This window comes from Cydia amplana, chromosome 19 (genome assembly GCF_948474715.1).
Source record: "Cydia amplana chromosome 19, ilCydAmpl1.1, whole genome shotgun sequence".
Classification (NCBI taxonomy): Eukaryota; Metazoa; Arthropoda; class Insecta; order Lepidoptera; family Tortricidae; genus Cydia; species Cydia amplana.
This window is the reverse complement of record NC_086087.1, coordinates 11,777,242-11,800,464: the sequence shown is the minus strand read 5'-3', so window position 1 is coordinate 11,800,464 and position 23,223 is coordinate 11,777,242. Positions and strand designations below refer to the sequence as shown.

The following is a 23,223-nucleotide window of genomic DNA, read 5'->3' as shown; positions in this document are numbered from 1 at the left end:
ATTTATGTGTTCACAGACAAACCATGTGCACCGCGGCAGATAGAGAAAAGGTCCGTAGTGTGCGTGTGCAACACGACCTACTGCGACGAGATCACTCGCGAGGAGCCAGCGACCGGCAAATATGTCGCCTACACTTCCTCTGAGGTACTTTCATTAAGCCGCGTCAGATAGGGAAAAGGTCCGTAGTGTGCGTGTGCAACACGACCTACTGCGACGAGATCACACGCGAGGAGCCAGCGACTGGAAAATATGTCACCTACACTTCTTCTGAGGTACTTTCATTAAGCCTCGTCAGATAGGGAAAAGGTCCGTAATGTGCATGTGCAACACGACCTACTGCGACGCGATCACTCGCGAGGAGCCCGCGGCCGGCAAATATGTCACCTACACTTCTTCTGAGGTACTTTCATTAAGCGGCGCGGCGGCAGATAGAGAAAAGGTCCGTAGTGTGTGTGCAACACGACTTACTGCGACGAGAGCACTCGCGAGGAGCCAGCGACCGGCAAATATGCCACCTACACTTCTTCTGAGGTACTTTCATTAAGCCGCGGCAGATAGAGAAAAGGTCCGTAGTGCGTGTGAGGAACAAGACCTACTGCGACGAGATCACTCGCGAGGAGCCCGCGACCGGCAAATATGTCGCCTACACTTCCTCTGAGGTACTTTCATTAAGCCGCGTCAGATAGAGAAAAGGTCCGTAGTGTGCGTGTGCAACACGAACTACTGGGTCTAAAATTTTGAAAAAAGTACACAAAATAGTTCTTTACCTATAGATGAGAGGAAAACCTATTAGAAATGTGCAGTCAAGCGTGACTCGGAGATAATGTACGGAACCCTTGTCCGCGTTGAACGCGAGTCCGACTCGCACTTGGCCGGTTATTTTATTAAAAACTAATCTACTAATTAACATGGTAATCATTACTAATTAATAATAGCATAGCCAATAAACGCTGTCGCGCTATGTAAACTTGCACTGCATACAAACCTAACGCAAACTAGTCGGAACGTGATCGGCGCGGCTCGGCAGTGCGCGGCCTTGGTGTGAGTACAAGGTACTTAGGTATTAACGATTAACGGACTTAAGGAAAGTTAACGGAAGTTAACAAGTCCGTTACAGGTTTTTAAAGTTAACTTAATAGTTAATCCGTTACTCGAAAACTTAACTTCGTTAATTAACGATTAACGGATTAACGGACTTCTGCCCAGCTATGTATACAGTCATATTCAGGTCATATTTCATTCGATAGCGTGACGTGACGTACGCGTTCTCGTTAAGTCTCATTTTGTATAGGATTTGCAGTTTCCAAAACGTCCCGCTTGCAGCGCTGTTCAAAATCCCATCGTACAAAAGGTTATGTGTAAAAATAACAACACCTTGAAGATATTTATCCATTTATTTTCTTGTCTTCTTCCAATTCACAATAATCTCTTCTCTTGACAACCGCCTGCTAGCACGACTCAACAACCAAAGAGAGCTGTCCGCCAAGTGTCTTTCTTTTTATACCCAACCAATAACAGTCTTCAATTTCAAACTACCCTTAACTTTAAAAACTTATTAAGTAGGTATGCTAGGTCTTATTTCAAACTACTCTTAACTTTAAAAACGAATTAAATAGGTATGCTAAATACCAAAAACCCTACACTCGTCCATCCTGACTCCGTGTATGTCCTCATACACGTGCCAGGTGGAAACCCTACACTTGGCCGACAGACTACGTATACTACTTAACAGTGGATACACTAATCGCATAGGATACAAAACAGTTTCAATCAGGCATCAGCAAGTCAAAATCTCAAAAACATCATCTAAATAACCTTTCGTATGCCTGCCACACAATTTGGACTAGAATTTACAGTTTCAAGGTTATTAATTCAGTGGTAAATTTTGACTAAAGCATACGAAGGGTTAAAATTGTTACTCTTCTGCCGGAGACATCCTCCTGGAGACGGCTCGCACCGGACTCTGGCGGCGCGAGGCGGGCTCCTGCTGGAGACGGCTCGCACCGGACTCGCACCGGACTCTGGCGGCGCGAGGCGGGCTCCTGCTGGAGACGGCTCGCATCGGACTCAGGCGGCGCGAGGCGGGGGACGCCGGTAGAGGTGCGGCGCTCAACTTCCTAAAAATATCCAACATTGGGTTAATAATCACAACAGTGTACACCTTGACTAGTAATTCAGGGTAACAGATCATTAATTGCCATTTATTATTCGATTTTCATGAGTAATGATCATCTCTATCTGCAGGTAGATAGTACACGAACCAATTCAATTCTCGTGACCGAAACAACAGAGTACACGAACCAATTCAATTCTCGTGACTGAAGCACTATCAATCTTCCTGCCATATATAATATGAACCAGTTCAAATCTTTTCTAAAATGGTAGTACTTAGCTGTGTCAGCACACGAATCAAATCAAATTCTCGTGGCTTCAACATCATTTTCCATTATCATGTCAAGAAATCTTCAATTATAAACCTCACTCTTGAGACAGGAATATTTCCCGAGAACCTTTCAGTAACTTTAACCCTGACTATAATTTATAAAATATTACTATGATGAATAACAGCGATAATTAAGTAATTATTGTGTACAACTTGACCTATTATGTTCCCATTATCAATGCATTAATCATCTGGTACTAAAAACCTATACCTAATAGCTCCCCTCCCAATGTTTTCAGAGAAGGTCGTATATTCTAGCTTGTTAGGATTTATCCAAGCTGACAAATTGCAAGACGCGTTGGGATTTTCAGACTATTAGATTTTTTTATAATATGCATATTGTTTTATGAAAGACTTGAACAGTATATTAATTCACTAAACGTCTTTACAGCATACCAAATCCCGCAGTTCGGGAATAAACATAGCACCTAAATAGGCGTGTTTCCGCAGAAAAAGGACCAGTAATATTTTCTCTACACGTTGAATTAAATAAATTATACGTTTCAAATGTTACATGGCAGACATAAACGATAGAACTGCAAAAACCTGATGTTTTACCTATCCGTACCTTCCGACTTGTTCTAGAATACAATCAAAAATGTATACCATGGAATCGCATATTTTGTAACTGAAATATGGTATCATTTAACTACTGGGGTGATTACGACGACGTTGTAATTATGTTTAGGTTGTAAGAAAACTGCCCACGCAACATGTATCACCAATATCCACTCAGAGATTTCTTCAAGGAAATACTTGCGTTAATTGAGATCTACATACTGGAGCTTCGCCTTTTTGTAAACATAAAATATTAAGAATAAATCTTTTAATTACGATTTGCGCACTAGTATAAATATAATTATCAAATTTCAATGTAATGCTGCAACATTAACTGCAGTAACCTATGAATTAAAAATATGATTCAATAATTCAATGATTCAATAATTCAATAATTCAACGATTCTACAATTCAATAATTCAACGATTCTACAATTCAATAATTCAACGATTCTACAATTCAATAATTCAACGATTCTACAATTCAATAATTCAACGATTCTACAATTCAATAATTCAACGATTCTACAATTCAATAATTCAACGATTCTACAATTCAATAATTCAACGATTCTACAATTCAATAATTCAACGATTCTACAATTCAATAACTCAACGATTCTACAATTCAATAATTCAACGATTCTACAATTCAATAATTCAACGATTCTACAATTCAATAATTCAACGATTCTACAATTCAATAATTCAACGATTCTACAATTCAATAATTCAACTATTCAATAATTCAACGATTCTACAATTCAATAATTCAACGATTCTACAATTCAATAATTCAACGATTCTACAATTCAATAATTCAACGATTCTATAATTCAATAATTCAACGATTCTACAATTCAATAATTCAACGATTCTACAATTCAATAATTCAACGATTCTACAATTCAATCAACCAACGATTCTACAATTCAATCAACCAACGATTCTACAATTCAATCAACCAACGATTCTACAATTCAATCAACCAACGATTCTACAATTCTATCAACCAATGACTCTACAATTCAATCAACCAATGACTCTATAATTCAATCAACCAATGACTATAATTCAAGCCCAATAACTATAATTCAAGCCCAATGACTATAATTCAAGCCCAATGACTATAATTCAAGCCCAATGACTATAATTCAAGCCCAATGACTATAAATTATGACTATAATTCAATCAACCAATGACTCGATCATTCAATAAACCAAACGACTCGATCATTCAATAAACCAAACGACTCGATCATTCAATAAACCAAACGACTCGATCATTCAATAAACCAAACGACTCGATCATTCAATAAACCAAACGACTCGATCATTCAATAAACCAAACGACTCGATCATTCAATAAACCAAACGACTCGATCATTCAATAAACCAAACGACTCTATAATTCAATAAACCAAACGACTCTATAATTCAATAAACCAAACGACTCTATAATTCAATAAACCAAACGACTCTATAATTCAATAAACCAAACGACTCTATAATTCAATAAACCAAACGACTCTATAATTCAATAAACCAAACGACTCTATAATTCAATAAACCAAACGACTCTATAATTCAATAAACCAAACGACTCTAATTCAATAAACCAAACGACTCTATAATTCAATAAACCAAATGACTATAATTCAATAAACCAAATGACTATAATTCAATAAACCAAATGACTATAATTCAATAAACCAAATGACTATAATTCAATAAACCAAATGACTCTATAATTCAATAAACCAAATGACTCTATAATTCAATAAACCAAATGACTCTATAATTCAATAAACCAAATGACTCTATAATTCAATAAACCAAATGACTATAATTCAATAAACCAAATGACTATAATTCAATAAACCAAATAATTCAATAAACCAAATGACTCTATAATTCAATAAATCAAATGACTCTATAATTCAATAAACCAAATGACTCTATAATTCAATAAACCAAATGACTCTATAATTCAATAAACCAAATGACTCTATAATTCAATAAACCAAATGACTATAATTCAATAAACCAAATGACTCTATAATTCAATAAACCAAATGACTCTATAATTCAATAAACCAAATGACTCTATAATTCAATAAACCAAATGACTCTATAATTCAATAAACCAAATGACTCTATAATTCAATAAACCAAATGACTCTATAATTCAATAAACCAAATGACTCTATAATTCAATAAACCAAATGACTCTATAATTCAATAAACCAAATGACTCTATAATTCAATAAACCAAATGACTCTATAATTCAATAAACCAAATGACTCTATAATTCAATAAACCAAATGACTCTATAATTCAATAAACCAAATGACTCTATAATTCAATAAACCAAATGACTCTATAATTCAATAAACCAAATGACTCTATAATTCAATAAACCAAATGACTCTATAATTCAATAAACCAAATGACTCTATAATTCAATAAACCAAATGACTCTATAATTCAATAAACCAAATGACTCTAATTCAATAAACCAAATGACTCTATAATTCAATAAACCAAATGACTTTATAATTCAATAAACCAAATGACTATCAATACTAGATACTAGATACTCGATACTCGATACTCGATACTCGATACTCGATACTCGATACTCGATACTCGATACTCGATACTCGATACTAGATACTAGATACTCGATACTCGATACTCGATACTCGATACTCGATACTCGATACTCGATACTCGATACTCGATACTCGACCAATAAATAAACAAAGCAACAAATCAATCAATTCACAGAAAATGTGCCGTTAATGAGCTAATTATTGTCCAATTTTGTTTATAATCAGATGGCATTATAAATGTGGAGCTTCCTTGCAGTTCAAATAGAAATCACAAAAGTTGGTCAAAGGCCTGACCGGCTGAGAACCACTCATAGATCGTATCTATTATTTCGTAAGATAAGATATATACGCGTTATTATATCGCATTGACATATTTAGGCAAAAATTTCTCATAATTGGTACACAAGTAATAGTTTCTATCGGTTCATCAAATTTATTTTTCTTAACTTAACCTCTGGCAATATTTTCATCTTATACTTATGTTATATGTGCTAGATGTCGATGAACGAGATGAAGTCAAGCAATTCACGGTATCTAACACACATTACCATATCAAATCATTCATAATATAATAGTAAAAGTAGGTGTACATGACCTGATGTCCAGTGGCGCGTGCCTCTCGCTAAGGCTGTCGAAGCGGGGTTACTCCTGACTTTCACAACAGGACTCTGCTTCGGTCTGGATTCCTTTTTCACTGCCGCTGTTATTCCAGCTACATTCCCTTTCGCGAAGACCGAGGCTTCTGGTGTTCGCAAGCGCCGTTGATCATCATGAGTCATCGTCAGCCATATTCTCCAACAACTCGGCATGAAACGTAAAAGTATCCGGTGTTACATATACCTATATACTATATCATAATACCTTATAAACTATAAAGGAATTATATGACAAAATAATGTTTAATGGTAGTTCAAATTATAAACATTCATTTATCTCAAAAACTATGCGTCGTAGCAAAAAAAAATGACTGAAAATTCAATGCCCCGTTTGCATAGTAAGCCATCAACTTATATTCCACAAATTTTAACATTAAGGATCAAAATCAAAACTCAAAATCTTCAATTAAATTGCGAGACCAGCCCTAGTAGCACGGTCGCATTTTTATCATTTATCACCATGCCTGTCACGTTCTAACAAGTATGTAAGTGCGAAAGTGACGGGCATAGTGATAGTGGATAAAAATGGAACCGTGCTGAGCCCGCTGGTTATAAATCATAAATATCAATTTATCTCTGAAACTATGCGCCGTAGTGAAGAAATAATGAAAATTAAGGCACCCTTGAATACTCCAACCAACACATATCAAGACCCACGTGTTGACATATTCTGCCTAATTCCCACATGTGTGTGGGTAAGTAAGTAGCAAAGAAGTTAATAACTACAGTCACGTATCTATTTATTAAGAAGAACACGTGTACTTGATTTTGTTAACTGAACATTATTATGCCTAGCTGTCGGTGGCATGGTGGTTAAATACTTTGAATTCTCGACCAACTGACGCATATATTCTTATGATTACACATTGATATTATGTCCATTTAATTACATTTATGGGTCAAACTAACCTAAGTTTAACTGATATGCAATTAGATAGACTATAATCATAATCATCATAATATTATTAATAAATGATGCAGGTACTCATTTAAATTAAATAAAAATGTTACCAGTACCATATTTCTTACGTAATCCATTAGAATTTCGTATAGTTAATTAATTATCTCCAAGCTCAGAATAAGGGTCATGTTATCAGTTATCTCACTAAATCAATAAGTAATAGCAGTAGGCGTGTACTTACGTTCTGCACACTTCTGAAGTGTAAAAATAACAACACCTTGAAGATATTTATCCATTTATTTTCTTGTCTTCTTCCAATTCACAATAATCTCTTCTCTTGACAACCGCCTGCTAGCACGACTCAACAACCAAAGAGAGCTGTCCGCCAAGTGTCTTTCTTTTTATACCCAACCAATAACAGTCTTCAATTTCAAACTACCCTTAACTTTAAAAACTTATTAAGTAGGTATGCTAGGTCTTATTTCAAACTACTCGTAACTTTAAAAACGAATTAAATAGGTATGCTAAATACCAAAAACCCTACATATGTAACATAATTTCTAAAATCAAATTTCCTAAGTACGAAATTCCTAAAGACAGAACATCGAAAATTAAAATGTCTAATGTACGAAATTCCTAAAGATAAATGTCCTACGGTTAATCAACCTACTATTTAAATGTCTAAAGTACAATACTGCTAGTGCACGAAAATACTAACGATCTTTTTTCCTACGTTCAGTTGACCTAAGTTTAAAATGTATAAACTGCGAAATTTCTAACGACATTTGTTCTATATTTAGCTGACCTTAGCTTAAAGAGTCAAACGTACGCAACTTTATTTTCAAACAACTTCCTTTACAACTTAACTAAACGGAGCCCCGCTTCGCAGGGCTCCTATTTCTGGGTGGTTTGCCCTTTGGGCATCTGAAGCTACCTAACGAACCTAACCTACCTACCTTCCTACACTTTTTCCTCCAAAGTGTACTGTTTTCACGGAGTCACACTAAACTAAATCAATAGGTAGGTAGGTTAGGTTCATTAGGTAGCTTCAGAGACCCGAATCCGCCCAGAAATAGGAGCCCCGCGTAGCGGGGCTCCGTCAACTTAGGGTAAGAAGGAAATGTTCTCGGAAATATTGCTTTTCAATAAATTGTCATTAGGCTTTTTGAACGTAGCTATTTTGAGCACTAGACATATTGACTTTCAAAGTCTTATCCTTAGGTATTGTGTACAAAGGAATATTGATTTTCGAAAATGAGATCGTTCGATTAAAAGTGTATGACATGCGTCTTTAGGAATTTCGTACATTAGACATTTTGATTTTCGATGTTCTGTTTTAGGAATTTCGTACTTAGGAAATGTGATTTTAGAAATTATGCTATATAACCGTACAAAATTAGACTTAACCCAAACGCGTAGGTACCTGCGTCACGTCATCTAATGAAATTTACACTAGGGCATAGAGAAAAAAATACATAGATTGCTCACTCCATAGGGTCTGTGCGGAAAGAGAAGAGTCGTGGAATGTATTGGGCCCCAGTTTTAGTACCAAAAAGACTATTAGCATCTAGCATCGAGTAGCGGAACTATCAGTACTGCTACTTGACAATAGATGTAGCACCGACCGGAAAGTCTTATCTCAACAGCATAAGACTTTCCGGTCGGTGCTACATCTATTGTCAAGTAGCAGTACTGATAGTTCCGCTACTCGATGCTAGATGTAGACACTAAAATTAATAAGTAGTCTAACTGATGTATGGAGTGAGCACTCTACTAGGGGTACTTATAGTTACCTAACTACTGCGTGTGTTGGCAAGGCCAGGCGTGGCTCACTCCGCGATTTCGTCGCTTTGCTACAGGTAGCTAAAAGTACATCCGTTCCACACCAATTTTGGTGGCTAGCCATAAGCCGCGTGTGGCGCTGTCGCCACCTAGCGGCCATATCTGTGCTGATCGTAATAGACGCGTTTTGTTTGTGAGTGAGTCTTCTGTACCTAGTACTATTATTTATTATGTGGCAGGGCAACAAATGTCAAATGGCAACATACGTTTTTTTTAATATTACTTTCATCTGCCATCGGCTTTCATAGCCATAATCAGATTGTATGTATCTATATATTTCTTTTTTCAAGGTGGTGGTCCATTAACCACCATTCCTTTTATGTGAAGAGAGGGGGTGGGTTATTCTCTCTGGTCTAGTTCCAAGATCTGCCACCTTTTGAGTCTTGTGATGTTATTGGTGTCGTTTAATAGGTCTCTGGCAAGTTCGTTCTCATGATTTGTTAACCTTTCTTTATATTTCTTTGAGAAGCTATTTACTTCCTCTTTGATGGTTGGTATATGTAGGTAGTCATGTATTTCCTTATTTCGGGCAAACTAGGGTGCACAAGATATAGTTCTGAGAACAATATTCTGGAATCTTTGAAGGATCTCAAGATTAGAGTTGCTGGCTGATCCCCAGAGTTGTATACCATACGTCCAGATAGGTTTTATGATGCATTTGTATACCAAAAGTTTGTTGCTTAGCGTCACAGGGGACTGTCTTCCTATTAGCCATAGTAAGCGCTTAAATTGTATGTTGGCTTCATTTTTCTTTGCTTTGATATGATTGGCCCATGTGAGCCTCATATCTAGATGAAGGCCTAGGTATTTAACACAGCATTCACTGGGTAGTGTCTCTCCTCTTAAAGTTACAGGCGGGCAGTCTCCTTTTCGTAAGGTAAAAGTTATTTGGAGTGACTTTGATGTACTAGCCTTGATTGTCCATTTTTCGAGCCACTGGTCGATTTTTTGTAGCTGTATTTGCAGTTTTTGTGATGCTACAACGGGGTCTTTGTCAGCGGCAAGGGACGCTGTGTCGTCAGCATATGTTGCTGTAACTACGTCTTCTGTACATACATGGAAGATCTGCGATGTAAATTGAGTACAACTCTGGGCCTAGGACAGAGCCTTGGGGAACTGAGGCCTGGATGTCATAGAGTCCAGAGTATTCGTCACTAAATTTAACCTGGAACTTTCTTTCGAGTATATAAGATCGTAAAATCATATAAAATGAGGTTTTTCAGCTTGAATAGGAGCCCTTTGTGCCAGACGCAGTCGAAAGCTTGTTGTATATCAAGAAATGCGGCAGCGCAGTATTCTTTACGCTCTAGAGATTGTCTTATCTTAGCTACTACACGGTGTACTTGTTCAACTGTAGAGTGATTTTGACGAAATCCAAATTGGTGGTCAGGTATTATGTTATTCTCTTCCAATACTGGTTTTAACCTGCACAGCAAGATTTTCTCAAAGGTTTTGGATAGTATTGGCAGTAGGCTGATGGGTCTGTAGGAGCTTGGTTCTGTTGGAGGTTTTCCTGGCTTTGGTATCATACATATCTGGGAGACTTTCCAAAGCTTGGGGTAGTACTGTATTGTAAGAATAGCGTTGAATAGCATGGTAAGGAATACCACTGGTTTTCTTGTAAGGTGTCTAAGAATCTCAGCCGTTATCAGGTCGAACCCTGGTGCCTTCCCCTTGCCCAGATTTCTTATCACCCTGTAGAGTTCTCTGGGTGTAACTGGTTTCAGTGGGAGTGATAATTGTTGGTCACTATTTAATCTGGCTTCAACCTCATTTTCAAAGTCCTGCATTGTTGATGTAGGTATTAGGCGTAAAGACTTGGCTAAGATGCTGTGCAAACAATTCTGCCTTTTCTTCGGGCTTCTTAGCCCAGGTTCCATTATGTGATTTTAGAGGGGGCACCGTTTGTTTTGGTCGTTTGAACTGCTTTGTTATTTTCCATAAGGAATAATTGTCATTTTTTGTGGATGACAAAGAACTTAATTTTTGGTGAAATGTTTGGTTTTCATAATCTTTTATCATTGCTTTTAGTTCTCTGGCAGCTCTGTTAAATGCAGTTTTGTCTTCCCTATATCTGCTTGTTTGCCATCTTCTTCTTAGTTGTATTTTCTCTTTAACCTTGTTTCTTATTTCCAGGGATATATTTTTTGTAGAGTTTCTTGTCTTAATCTATGGAGTTGAGTGCCAGGCAGCTTCCTGTATCTTGTTTGTTATGTAGAAGGTTGCCTCATCAATATCGTCCTCAGTCTTTAGCTTGACTCTCAAGTTTATATGGTTTTCTAGGTGTTCGGTGAAGGCAGTCCAGTTTGTTTTATGATTAACTAATGTTAATGGGTGTTCTCTTTGTATTACATTTGCACTAAATGTCCTTATGAGGGGTGAGTGATCTGAGGAACTATCAAAACAACATACGTAAAGCAAAAATGTAAATACCAGTATATTTTTCATTTTATTTTCTTATAGTTGCCAGCTGTATCAACAATGAAGTCTACCAACTATTTTATAAATAACCGTTGTAATAAGTACATATATTTGATATTTATTCAGGTACAATTCTACAGCATTACAGCTAGGGACGCCAATGAGCTGTATAATTAAATATGTAATACGAGTAGTAAAGCTAAAATAATAAAATTGACAATAATGGATTAAGCTTGATATGGTACGTTGATTCACAAAAACGTAATAAACCTTTATAAAGTTTATTATGTTTGTCGGCAAACAAGGCGCAGTCAGGTGCAGAAACTAAGAAATTTTTGAGAAGTGTCTGGGAGCGGACGATTGGAGAGTACTGTGGTGTGATTTGTGTGAGAGGTTTCATTCGCTAGGACCACGTACCTAAGTAGTTGTCGGGAACAAAAAAAGCTTTGTCATTTTCGCCATCAAGTCCAAGAAGTCCGACTCTTCTCTTAATACCTAGAGTACCTAGACCTACATATGACTCTCCTCTTAATATTTGAGATGCAGCAGACATTAAGTTGACATTAAGTACCTACGCCTTATCTCTTATTTTTAATAGGTACTACATAGGTAGTACGTATCGACCTACCTAAGCTAAGTGTCAAGGCAAGTGAAACATTTTCAATTTTCTGTTTTTATTATTTCTGCTTTCAGTATGACCTAAGTACTAAGTAACATATGGTGTTGCGTTTCAGGCTGGGTCACGTTTCAAGAAACACGAAGGAGAGTTTACTTCGTACTACAAATGGAGTAAGTTATTGATTTGTTAAATGTTACTGTCGAGTTCCTAAAATATGTACACATTTCTTCACCTTAATCTATTGCAATAGGGTGAAAAGCTGAAAAATTTATACCTACATAACTTGATATTTGCTACATCTTGCTAGGGTTCATGTTTCACATACGTAGTTTGTAAATGGGTATTTACTGTGTGTACCTGTACAATGAGCTGCGAAATTGCAAGTAGAAATTATGAATGAATTCATTGATAAATTCGCCATGTACAGTCACGCTCCGTGATTGTTACGCCATTTAGGGTTCTAGCTAAATTGGACATCCATAGCGTTAGTTTGGAACAACCAATTTAGCCAGGACCCTAAATGGCGTAACAATCCCGTGTTGTGAAGTGCTTTTACGGCTGAGCTGATGATACATGAATTAAATAATAAGAACAATTTTTTTGGACGCGCCCCTACACTCAGTCGCTTGCCAACTTGGCCTGACTCAATTGGGTTACTTAACCTTTTGGACGCCAATGACCGATATATCCGCACCGTAGGTTCAACGCCAAAGACCGATTAATCGGTCACAGACCACAGAGCAACATCGACCTACGTGCATACCTATACATAAAGTTCAACTTCAGTTTTGACACTTCAATGATGTGGCGTCTGAGTGACAGCTTTTGTGTTTGACACGGCGTGGAAAAGGTTAAAAGTTTGTTACCTTAATCCCAGATTTGCTTTTCAGACGAAGGAGCTTCGCATACTCTAGTGATAGATCCAACTAAGAAAAGTCAGACCATCGAAGGGTTCGGAGGCGCGGTCACGGACGCGGCTGGCATTCACTGGTCAAACTTCTCTTCTGCGCGTCTACAAGACTATTTGATCAAGTAAGTCATCATCATTCTCTCTTTCCCTTGTCCCATTCACTTGGGATCGGCGCAGCATGTCTTTCTCTTCCATACCTCTCTGTCACCCGTCATCTCATCATTCACTTGCGTTCGTTTCATATCATCTCTCACGCGGTCCATCCACCTTTACCTCGGTTTTCCTCTCCTAATACTTCCCTCCACATTCATTCGTAATACCTTTCTCGTCACATGACTTTCATCCCTCCGTATTTGATCAAGTAGGTAAGTGTCATTTTAATAATAACCCACAAATGTGTAGAGAAATCCTTTTGACAGAGAACTGTGGTACATATACGGTATTTCTACTCTTAAACGGTGGCTTTTATTTGCGCTTTGCGGTGGGTTCCAGTATCTTAGCTTGAAAGATTTGGGGTGTTTCTTCTTGCACTTTGCTAATACTTTTTAGGCAAGTTGAGGCTATATCGTCTCTGCTGCCTCTTTTGGAATAAGCAAAGTCCTTTGACCCTTTTCATAAAGAGCACTGGAGATTCCTATAAACCCAATTGTTTTCTTCCAAACAAGATTCTTCACAGGGCTGTGTGGACAAGGTTTATTTTCTGGGAAGGGATTAATGTTTGTGCAGTAGAGTATGGATACGACATCAGCAATCATTATAATTTTCAATTGTACTATAATAACAACTATAACTTTCTTCAGTAAAAAAATGCTAAAGTCCCGTCCCCCGTTCCAGGTCCTTCCTTACTAAGTTATTATATATAATAACATAGACTGCCTCGTATTAGAGCTCTACGATTATATTAACCAAATGCACACAACTTCTTTTAAATTCCTCGTCTTAACTAATTAATTCAATGTTTGCTCGCGGCACAAGCTGAGCCCCGAGCCTATTGTCGCACTTAAATAGTAGGTATTTAAATGTTAACAAATAGTTCTAAATGTTATACCTATTATATAAGTAATTATTAATAGATGTATGTATACTTATCGCTACTTTACTGTTGCTGTAATTAATGCTTAATATCTGGGTCTTAATATCTAATATACTCGAAAATGCGCGTTTTCCCAGAGATAAGACCTAGCTAGATCGATTTTTCGCTCCCGAAAACCCCCATATAGCAAATTTCATCGAAATCGTTAGAGCCGTTTCTGAGATCCCCGAAATATATATATATATGTCGGCGACGGATGGTCCCGATGGCGGTGGGCGCGTGGGGGTAGTACCTAGATGTATTACTTCACAGCCAAAATAATAGGTATGCTACAAACGCATGAAATAAACATTCGGACTTGTTAACCATACTAGTGCCTACGATATTTTAGGACTAAGCGATAAAAAGAACTAATTGCTATTTAGTTTTAAAAGGATTTATTTAAAAATAAAAAGATCGCATAAATCCGTTCAAATCTTTATTCAAGTCAAACTACACCGGCTCCAACCCTACGCCGCTGACCCGAGAAGATTTAACACGGCAACAAACTCGGCGGGACATATCTTTTCAAAACAACACATAGTTTCTTTATTTTACAAAAGTAAGCTTCTAATGGCACATAAGAAATCAAAATAACACTTTGAATAAAACACTTAGCTAAACGGTTAAACAACGTGAGAATCTATAAGCTTTCAGAATAATCCTTCAGGTGTAAGCCTTCAGGAACGTAGCGAATTAGGCACGAGCTTGGCTAACGTCCGATCTCTAGCGCGGTCCGATCAAGAAGAAGGAAGCCAGTCCCAGCGGCGGAGCCAACCGCTCCCGCCTCCAATTCAAGTTGGTAAACCTGCCTGACCAGTCTACCAACATAACGACAAAAATGCCTGCTCGTGCCTACGTTCACTCAAGATACGCCTCTTGACGTTCCAAAGCCTTCTACCTGTCATTTTCGTTCAACAATACACCAATAGATGGCGGATTATACTCTCTGCGCAACTTTATTATTTCGTTACAAGCAAATAATACGTAGCCAAACATTGCTAATCGATTTTATACAGGCGTCTAACTATGAACTGTAATGCTGCAATACGTCTTTCTGGTGTCTCGCTCCGACATATATATATATATATAAATAAACAAGAATTCCTCGTTTAAAGGTATTAGATTGCCCTTATAGGGTGGTTGACTGTCAGGTCAAATCAAGTTCTTTTTCACCTCAGCAGCTCGAACAAGGGTACTTTGCTACTTAAAAACAGTGAGAAAAATCGCATTTTGCACACTGTTTTTAAGTCGCAAAGTACCCTTGTTCGAGCTGCTGAGGTGAAAACTTAATTGTTGGTATATCTTAAGAAAACATGAGTGAATAGAGGTAAGTGATGAAGAAGGAATACATTTTTCGGGTTCTCTAATATGTTCTCACTGCTGAGGTGAAAAGTTTTGTGAACTACACGAGATCAAAGTTATTTACATCTCGTGCGCTTTTGAGTCCCTTACTACGCTCAAGATTCTAAATTAGATTCACTCGCTACGCTCGTGAATCTAGTATAGAATCTTTCGCTTGCACGGGACTCAAAATATGCACTCGAAGAAATATCAAACTTTGATCTCTTGTTGTACAAATAACTATTTTTTTTGTTTTCTCGAACTGTCGGAACGGTTAGATACTAGTGTATATGAAACGCACACACGACGTCACGTTCAAATTAACTTCTCCTTCTACAAATGTAAATGTACTAAATAGTTATAATTAAACATTATATATATTTATACAGTCAACAACCCTATTGGACGTATGTGCTTATTGTGTCTTTTTTCTTTTTCCTTGTTGGTTTTATTTTGTTACTGTATGTTTTGCGACAATAAATGACTTTTTTTTGCTGCACCCAGTTCATATTTCGGCAAGAATGGCCTTGAATACAACATGCTGCGCGTGCCCATCGGCGGCAGCGATTTCTCGACCCACTACTACGCGTATAACGAGCTGCCGCGGAACGACGCACAGCTCAGCAACTACACTCTCTCGCCGGAGGACTTCAACTATAAGGTCTATTACAAAAAATATATCCTTTACTCATCATCATCTTCCTCGATAACTCGGTAACTCCCGCCTTTATGCTACGCCTCTGGTTAGTCTCGGGTCCGCTTGGAAATTATGTACTTACCCTTTACTAAGTAAATATTCATAACCTAAGCCCTCAATCCCAAAACAATTCCACTAAATTTTATGGGCGCTGAGCGCGCCTTGTGAGGTCTCCGAATAGTTACTTACTAAAGGCACAGACTAAAATCGGAGTTATATGTGGTTAAAAAGTGCATTTAGAAAAGGACTTTCAAACAACACCATGTTTTTCAACTATGAATCATCTTATGACCACCTGAGGGGTAGGTACAAGGTACCCCCTGAGGGATAGGTAAGAAGGTAGCGGAGCTCGTAAAGCTTTAGTAAAATAACAAAACAGGTTAAAACAGCACACAGAGGAACGCGAGGGAGGAAAGAGTTGCGAAAAAAATGTATCATACCAATCGCGGCATGAAAAGGATAAAAAAAAAACAATTTGAATAACCAACTTTAATTTAGTGGTCTTGTATTAAAATAGTCTATTTGACATAGACATATAGACATAGATTTGTATGCAGATCCCGATGATCCAACACATCAAGGATGTGGCGACGACGGACATACACATCGTGGCCACGGTGTGGTCTCCGCCGACATGGATGAAGACCAACGAGAAACGCTCGGGCCTCGGCGTCATCAAGAAAGAATACATGCAAACTTACGCCGATTATATCGCCAAGTAAGTTAATTATTATTCACTTCAAATTCCCGGCGCAACAGCTGTTTTGTAAAACGCGACACTGGTAAAGATCATATAAAACCGTGGGAGCAGTCGCTATAAAGATTTAGGGGCGTTTTTTATAGGACCCAAAATCTGGTCAACATGCACATTTAATGGACACTTTTCCGCTCTCTTGTCATGGAGCCTACTGGCCTATGGGATGGGTGCACTCATCATACTCAAAAATATGTCCCATAGCTCTTATATCAGCGAATTAAGAGCCATGGGATGGGACATATTTTTGAGTAAGTTGTAAAGTGAAATTCTATGGAACTAGCTAACTACTTAGTAAACAAAAGTCACTAGTAAATTCATCATTCAGAGACAATTTCAATATGGCGGTTTGTTTACATAGTTAGCAAGTTCCATAGAATGACACTTTATGCTCCCATATTAACAAGCTTTTATTAGGTCGACCTGTAAGTATTAACTATGTAATGGAATCTAAGGTAACTAATTTAACCATCTTCCAAGGATCGTAGCGTCATGAAAATTTGCAGCTGTATGTAGTTCTGATGACAATACAATAATACGGTACTGTCGAACTGATCTGATGATGGAGACAGGAGGTGGCCATAGGAACTCTGTGCTGAAACAAAGCAACCTAATTGTGTTAGGGGTTTTTAGAATTATCTCGATGAGTATTAGTTGTCTGTCGTAAGAAAAGTACAGTCAGCGATAAAAGCTTGTACCAAAAATGAAATTATTGCCGTAAACTTATTTTTACACTTGACTCTACAATAGTACACACTATCTTATTTCAGATTCATACGTGAATATAAGAAGCACGGCATTGACATTTGGGCAGTCACCACTACCAATGAACCTCAGGACGCATTTTTACCATTTACGAGATTCCAGGATTTGGGTTGGACACCAGGAAAAATGGTAAATCCTTTCGGTTTGACACTAAATCCATACCTGCTTTAGTAATCTGCAAAAATATTTGGACATACATAATAGTGTGACTTAACTTAAAAACAAAAATATGTGGTGACCTCGACCTCGTAGTCCTTGTAAACGATTCATAATGCGGTGTCTGTGTAGGACGTAGGTAGTCTGTGGTTCCATCAGTCCAAATACTCCAAAGTTGGTGGTGCTCTACAGACGACGGTTAAAAAACTACGCTGGTGGCTGGTGTTGGAACGGAATTTCCCGTAGATAAGATATGACCGCTTTGACTTTACCCAAGTTGTGTCTGATAAGTACTGAACATTATTGGCTTTTGTTATATATTGATTGTAATTTAATATATGTTACTAGGGCCAGTGGATCATCAACAATTTGGGGCCTACAATAAAGAACTCCTCTGATATTAACCACGTGAAGATACTGACTGTAGATGACCAGAGGGTCACTATTCCAATATGGTTTAATGTGGTAAGTACATTGGAAACGATTGTAACTCGGGCAGCTGTTTCCTTTATTTATAAGAAACGTTTCAATCGCGACAAAAATCTATGTATTGTTTAGAAACTGGTAACATTCAAGAATTGAACTTCAGAAATGACTTTCGATCACAGAACAAGTAGAATGGCGATGCGAGCAGGGTACGTGTCGCCGCCGGTTATGAGCAAACGCTCGCATGCTAATACTCGCCCGCGCTGACCGAAAAACGTAAACATGCCTTTTGCGCCACAATAACCGTCAGAAGCCAGACATCAAATCTGTCTAAAGGAGGCGTATCCATTCACCACGTACACAAGTTTTTACTATCGTTGCGCGAGTGTTAGTAAATGTGGAGAGGAACGAGCGGCGACACCGGTTCCGATACTAACTACGCGCGATAGCCATTCTAACCTCTTTAATATGTTCTGTGCTTTCGATATTATATTAGGAAGGTATAGTATATTCTTAGGAGATATTACCTAGTCCACCGAAGTTTTTGAAAGATAAATCCATGTTTAAACGAATAGTACTGGGTGAAATAAATAGGTATGAAATCCAATCTTGTGTCAAAAACAGGTACCTACTTATATAATTTTCCTTTGAGTTACGAAAACACTATACATGTATAAGTTTTCGTAACCTTGTCGTAACTCAGTGGAAGATTTTTAAAGTGAAATTGCGCTAATTATTGTATAGACTAGGGAACCCTATCTATGAACCAAATTTTATCGAAATCTGACGAAAAATTCAACAACAGAATAAAATATAAACTGAAATAGATGTCATATATTAAAGAAAAAGTGACGAAGCCCTCCAGTGGTGATGGCCGGAGTGGTGGTGATTTGTTCCCAAAGTTGTGAACAGAATAAAACTCTACCAGAGCTGGGCACCGTTAATCAAAAAGTTAACTTCGTTAATCGTTAATCCGTTAAATAAAAAGTTAACTTCGTTAAACGTTAAAACGTTGCTTTTCAAAAGTTTTAACGGAAGTTAAAGTTAATCGTTAACTCGAAATCGTAAATATACGCAATAGGAAATAAAACTAGTAGAAATAATCATATCGTCGTGTCGTGTGACCGCTCGGTCTCGAATAGTAAGTAAGTTGTTATATTTGTCTCGCTCGCACCCGTGTATCTTATATGGCAACTGCTCAGGTTGCCGCGATCGACTCTGTCATACTCTCGTAATAACAAAATTAATACGGCGCACGGGGTAAGCAATATCAGACTCTTAGTCAGTAGTACGATTCGCGCTATGTAAAGTTGCACTGCATACAAACCTAACGCAAACTAGTCAGAACGTGATCGGCGCGGCGCGGCAGCGCGCGGGTTGGTGTAAGTAGGAACTTAGGTATTAACGATTAACGGACTTAAGGAAAGTTAACGGAAGTTAACAAGTCCGTTACAAGATTTTAAAGTTAACTTAAAAGTTAATCAGTTACTCGAAAACTTAACTTCGTTAATTAACGATTAACGGATAAACGGACTTCTGCCCAGCTATGAACTCTACATACATAAATACGTATTGGCCACAGATGGTACAGAAGTACCCAGAGGTACTGGGCTGGATCGACGGTATAGGCGTGCACTGGTATACGGACAAGTTCACACCAGCCTCCATACTCCGTGATACCGTTAAGAACCATCCGGATAAGTTCATCATTGCCACTGAAGCTTGCGAAGGTAATGCAGACAAGGAATTTTAACATATTAAATAACAAAGAAAACGTATATAAATTATAGTTAGCACTAATAAAATATCGTCATTAAATAAAATGAATTATTCAATGAATAATAAAATCCACAAACAAACAATATAATTTTACATATTGTCTTACAGGGTCTATGCCTTGGCAGCTGGAAAAAGTATCGCTCGGAGACTGGTCACGTGCCCAGTCCTACATACATGACATCTTGGAAGTAAGTTACTTTAAGTAGTATGTACAGTCAGCAGCAGAAGTTGCTAAGCGGGCGAGGTGTTCAAAATGATCTTGACGCGACTTTATTGTTAAGAGAATAAGAGCGTGTCAAGGTAATTTGGAACACCTTGCCCGCTTAGCAACTTCTGCTGCTGACTGTACTATCACGCTCCGCGATTGTTACGCCATTTTTGGTCCTAGCTAAATTGGTTGTTCCATACTTACGCAGAGCTGGGCACCGTTAATCAAAAAGTTATTAGTTAGTTATTAATCCGTTAAATAAAAAGTTAACTTCGTTAAACGTTAAATCGTTACTTTTCAAAAGTTTTAATGGAAGTTAAAGTTAATCGTTAACTCTAAATCGTAAATATACGCAATAGGAAATAAAACTAGTAGAAATAATCATATCGTCGTGTCGTGGGACTGCTCGGTCTCAAATAGTAAATAAGTTGTTATATTTGTTTCGCTCGCACCCGTGTATCTTATATGGTAACTGCTCAGGTTGCCGCGATCGACCCTGTCATACTCTCGTAATAACAAAATTAATACGGCGCACGGAGTAAGCAATATTAGACTCTTAGTCAGTAGTACAAGCGCGCGACGATTCGCGCTATGTAAAGTTGCACTGCATACAAACCTAATGCAAACTAGTCGGAACGTAATCGGCGCGGCGCGGCAGCGCGCGGCCTTGGTGTGAGTAGGTACTTAGTTATTAACGGACTTAAGGAAAGTTAACGGAAGTTAACAAGTCCGTTATAGGTTTTTAAAGTTAACTTAAAAGTTGATCCGTTACTCGAAAACTTTACTTCGTTAATTAACGATTAACGGACTTCTGCCCAGCTATGTACTTATGCTATGGAATGGCCAATTTAGCTAGAACCCTAATGGCGTAACAATCACGGAGCGTGACTGTACATTATGATTACGATATGTTATGAGGGTTCCTTTCTGAATTAAAACATTAAAAGTACCTAACATGAGCAGCCTAACGTATAAAAAGGTAGTAGACCTCATATGGAAGAGTGATAGAGACAGATAACATAACTACTTTCGCAACGCTACGGAAAGTACGGAGTGTCAACGATTGGCATCTTGTCTACGCACCCTGGGGACTTCCACTTGTATTACAAGTTACAACCCCAGTTACTTGTAATACAAGTGGAAGTCCCTTTCTAACAAGAGCCAGTGGCGGATTTGCAGTCTTTGCCGCCCTAGGTTCAGACCCTGTAGCCGCCCCTTCAGCATCAGCACCCATCATATTGACTACATTTAGGTCAGGCAACGAAAAGGTATAGAGGGAAATGCTTGAGACACATTTTTAACTTAGTAACTTTGTTTGGACTCGTTAGGAGGTGAAAATATCAAAAGTCCCCGGCCGTAGCCCTTGAGCGGGGGTAGGGGGGTTTGATTTGAAGGTTCCATTTTTCGGGTTTTCGCTTATAATATCTTAGAAACTATGCGTCGTTGTGACATGATCATTATACAAAATGAAAGCTGATTAAATTTGCTACAAGTTTTATACAATCGAGTTTTTCGATAGGTATCTTGTTTAGTTTTTGAGATAGCCGCTCTTGAATGTCTATAATTTTGCATTAAATTTCCATCAATAATATTCAGGGTGCTCACGAGAAAAGGAACCCGAAAGATTTTAACAGTGTAGCAGATCTGCGAAATCGACTCCACACTCGCCTTCGCGGCTTCGCGCCGCGATTCGCGCACGAGTGTGGAGGGCCCTATACAAGCCCCCCTCCAGACTATTGTGCGTAAATCGCGGCGCGACTTCGCCGAGCGAACATATCGCGACGTTGACGTATGACTTCACACTCGCAAACTTCTCGGTGATTTCGCAGTTTAGTTCGGGCCAAGATGGCTGAAAAGCATCAGCTGATCGAGTTTAACTGTCATTTATCTAAGGCTATAGCTATTTTTCCATTTTGTTTTGTTGTAAAACCGTAAAATATAGCCGCTATATATAATAGAATTAATATTTATCTTGCAACTGATGAGCCAAAATAGTATGTATTGTGGAGTCTTGCAAGTTCGCGCTTCGCGCCTCCTTTGACGCTGGTTGAAAAACCGACAAAAAACGGGGAACAAGGCGCGAAGGTGTGAACAATCTGTGAAATCGACGCCACACTCGCGTTCGCGGCTTCGCGCCGCGATTCGCGTACAACTGTGGAGGGCCCTCAAGATATCGAAAAACTGTACTAAATAAAACTTGTAGCAAATTTAATCAGCTTTCATTTTGTACAATCATCAGTCAGATCAGTACAATGAAATTCTGGCAAGTGGGTGTATACCGTTTCGGTTGTCTATTGTTTGTACAAAAATTGTATAAAATAATACTCATATGCCCGAATTTTATTTGCCCGAATTTCATTTGCCCGAATTGTTTGATTACTATAAAAATGATGTGACATACTCTTTGTTTACCCGATTATTAGATTCCAGAACGTACGAGTGCCATACGTGTTGTTGTCCATATTATTAATTGTAATAATACTATTTAATGGAATATTTAAACGCCATACTAAATAATGGTTTTTCCCCGAATCTATCTAGTCACTATAATTCTGCCATACGATTACGATTACGCAGTTCGCCCTAAGAGCCGGAGCAAGGCGCGCAAAAAAAAAGACCTAACATCGAAGTCTAAGGCGGGAGCGAAGCGAAGCGGAGCGAAGCGGAGCTTCTGAACCTAACCTATCCGAGTCGGAGTGCCCCGGAAAGTCTTGCTCGCTCGCTTCGCTCGCTCGCTTGTTCGCAGTTCTAAACTAATCTAACCTACTTTCTGGTAGCCGTTTTATTTTGTAGGAGGTCACAGTTCTAACCTAACCTAACCTACTTTCTGGTAAGCAATTTGAATGGCAAATTTTATTATGGCTAGTGATAATTATGGCTTACAATGATGATGACAAATGATATTATTGAAATTGATTTTATGGGAAACAAAGTTTCTGGCACGTGACTAATATAGTAAACAATAAGTATTGCATATGTAATTATGGGAAACAATATAATAGCTGTTGACTATTATTGAAATTATGGCAAATGAAATTCTGGCAAGTGGGTGTATAC

At 38.1% G+C, this 23,223-nt stretch overlaps 1 protein-coding gene across 1 annotated transcript in view; it reads left to right on the top strand.

Annotated features, from left to right (window-relative positions):
- LOC134656840 (lysosomal acid glucosylceramidase-like) overlaps positions 1-23,223 on the top strand; it is a 29,316-nt gene that overhangs the window by 3,032 nt on the left and 3,061 nt on the right. The window contains exons 2-10 of the mRNA XM_063512366.1: positions 17-144; positions 12,171-12,225; positions 12,946-13,087; positions 15,886-16,042; positions 16,636-16,796; positions 17,603-17,726; positions 18,102-18,218; positions 19,762-19,909; positions 20,067-20,146. Coding sequence (XP_063368436.1) covers positions 17-144; positions 12,171-12,225; positions 12,946-13,087; positions 15,886-16,042; positions 16,636-16,796; positions 17,603-17,726; positions 18,102-18,218; positions 19,762-19,909; positions 20,067-20,146 — 1,112 coding nt within the window. The remainder of the gene's footprint in view (positions 1-16; positions 145-12,170; positions 12,226-12,945; positions 13,088-15,885; positions 16,043-16,635; positions 16,797-17,602; positions 17,727-18,101; positions 18,219-19,761; positions 19,910-20,066; positions 20,147-23,223) is intronic.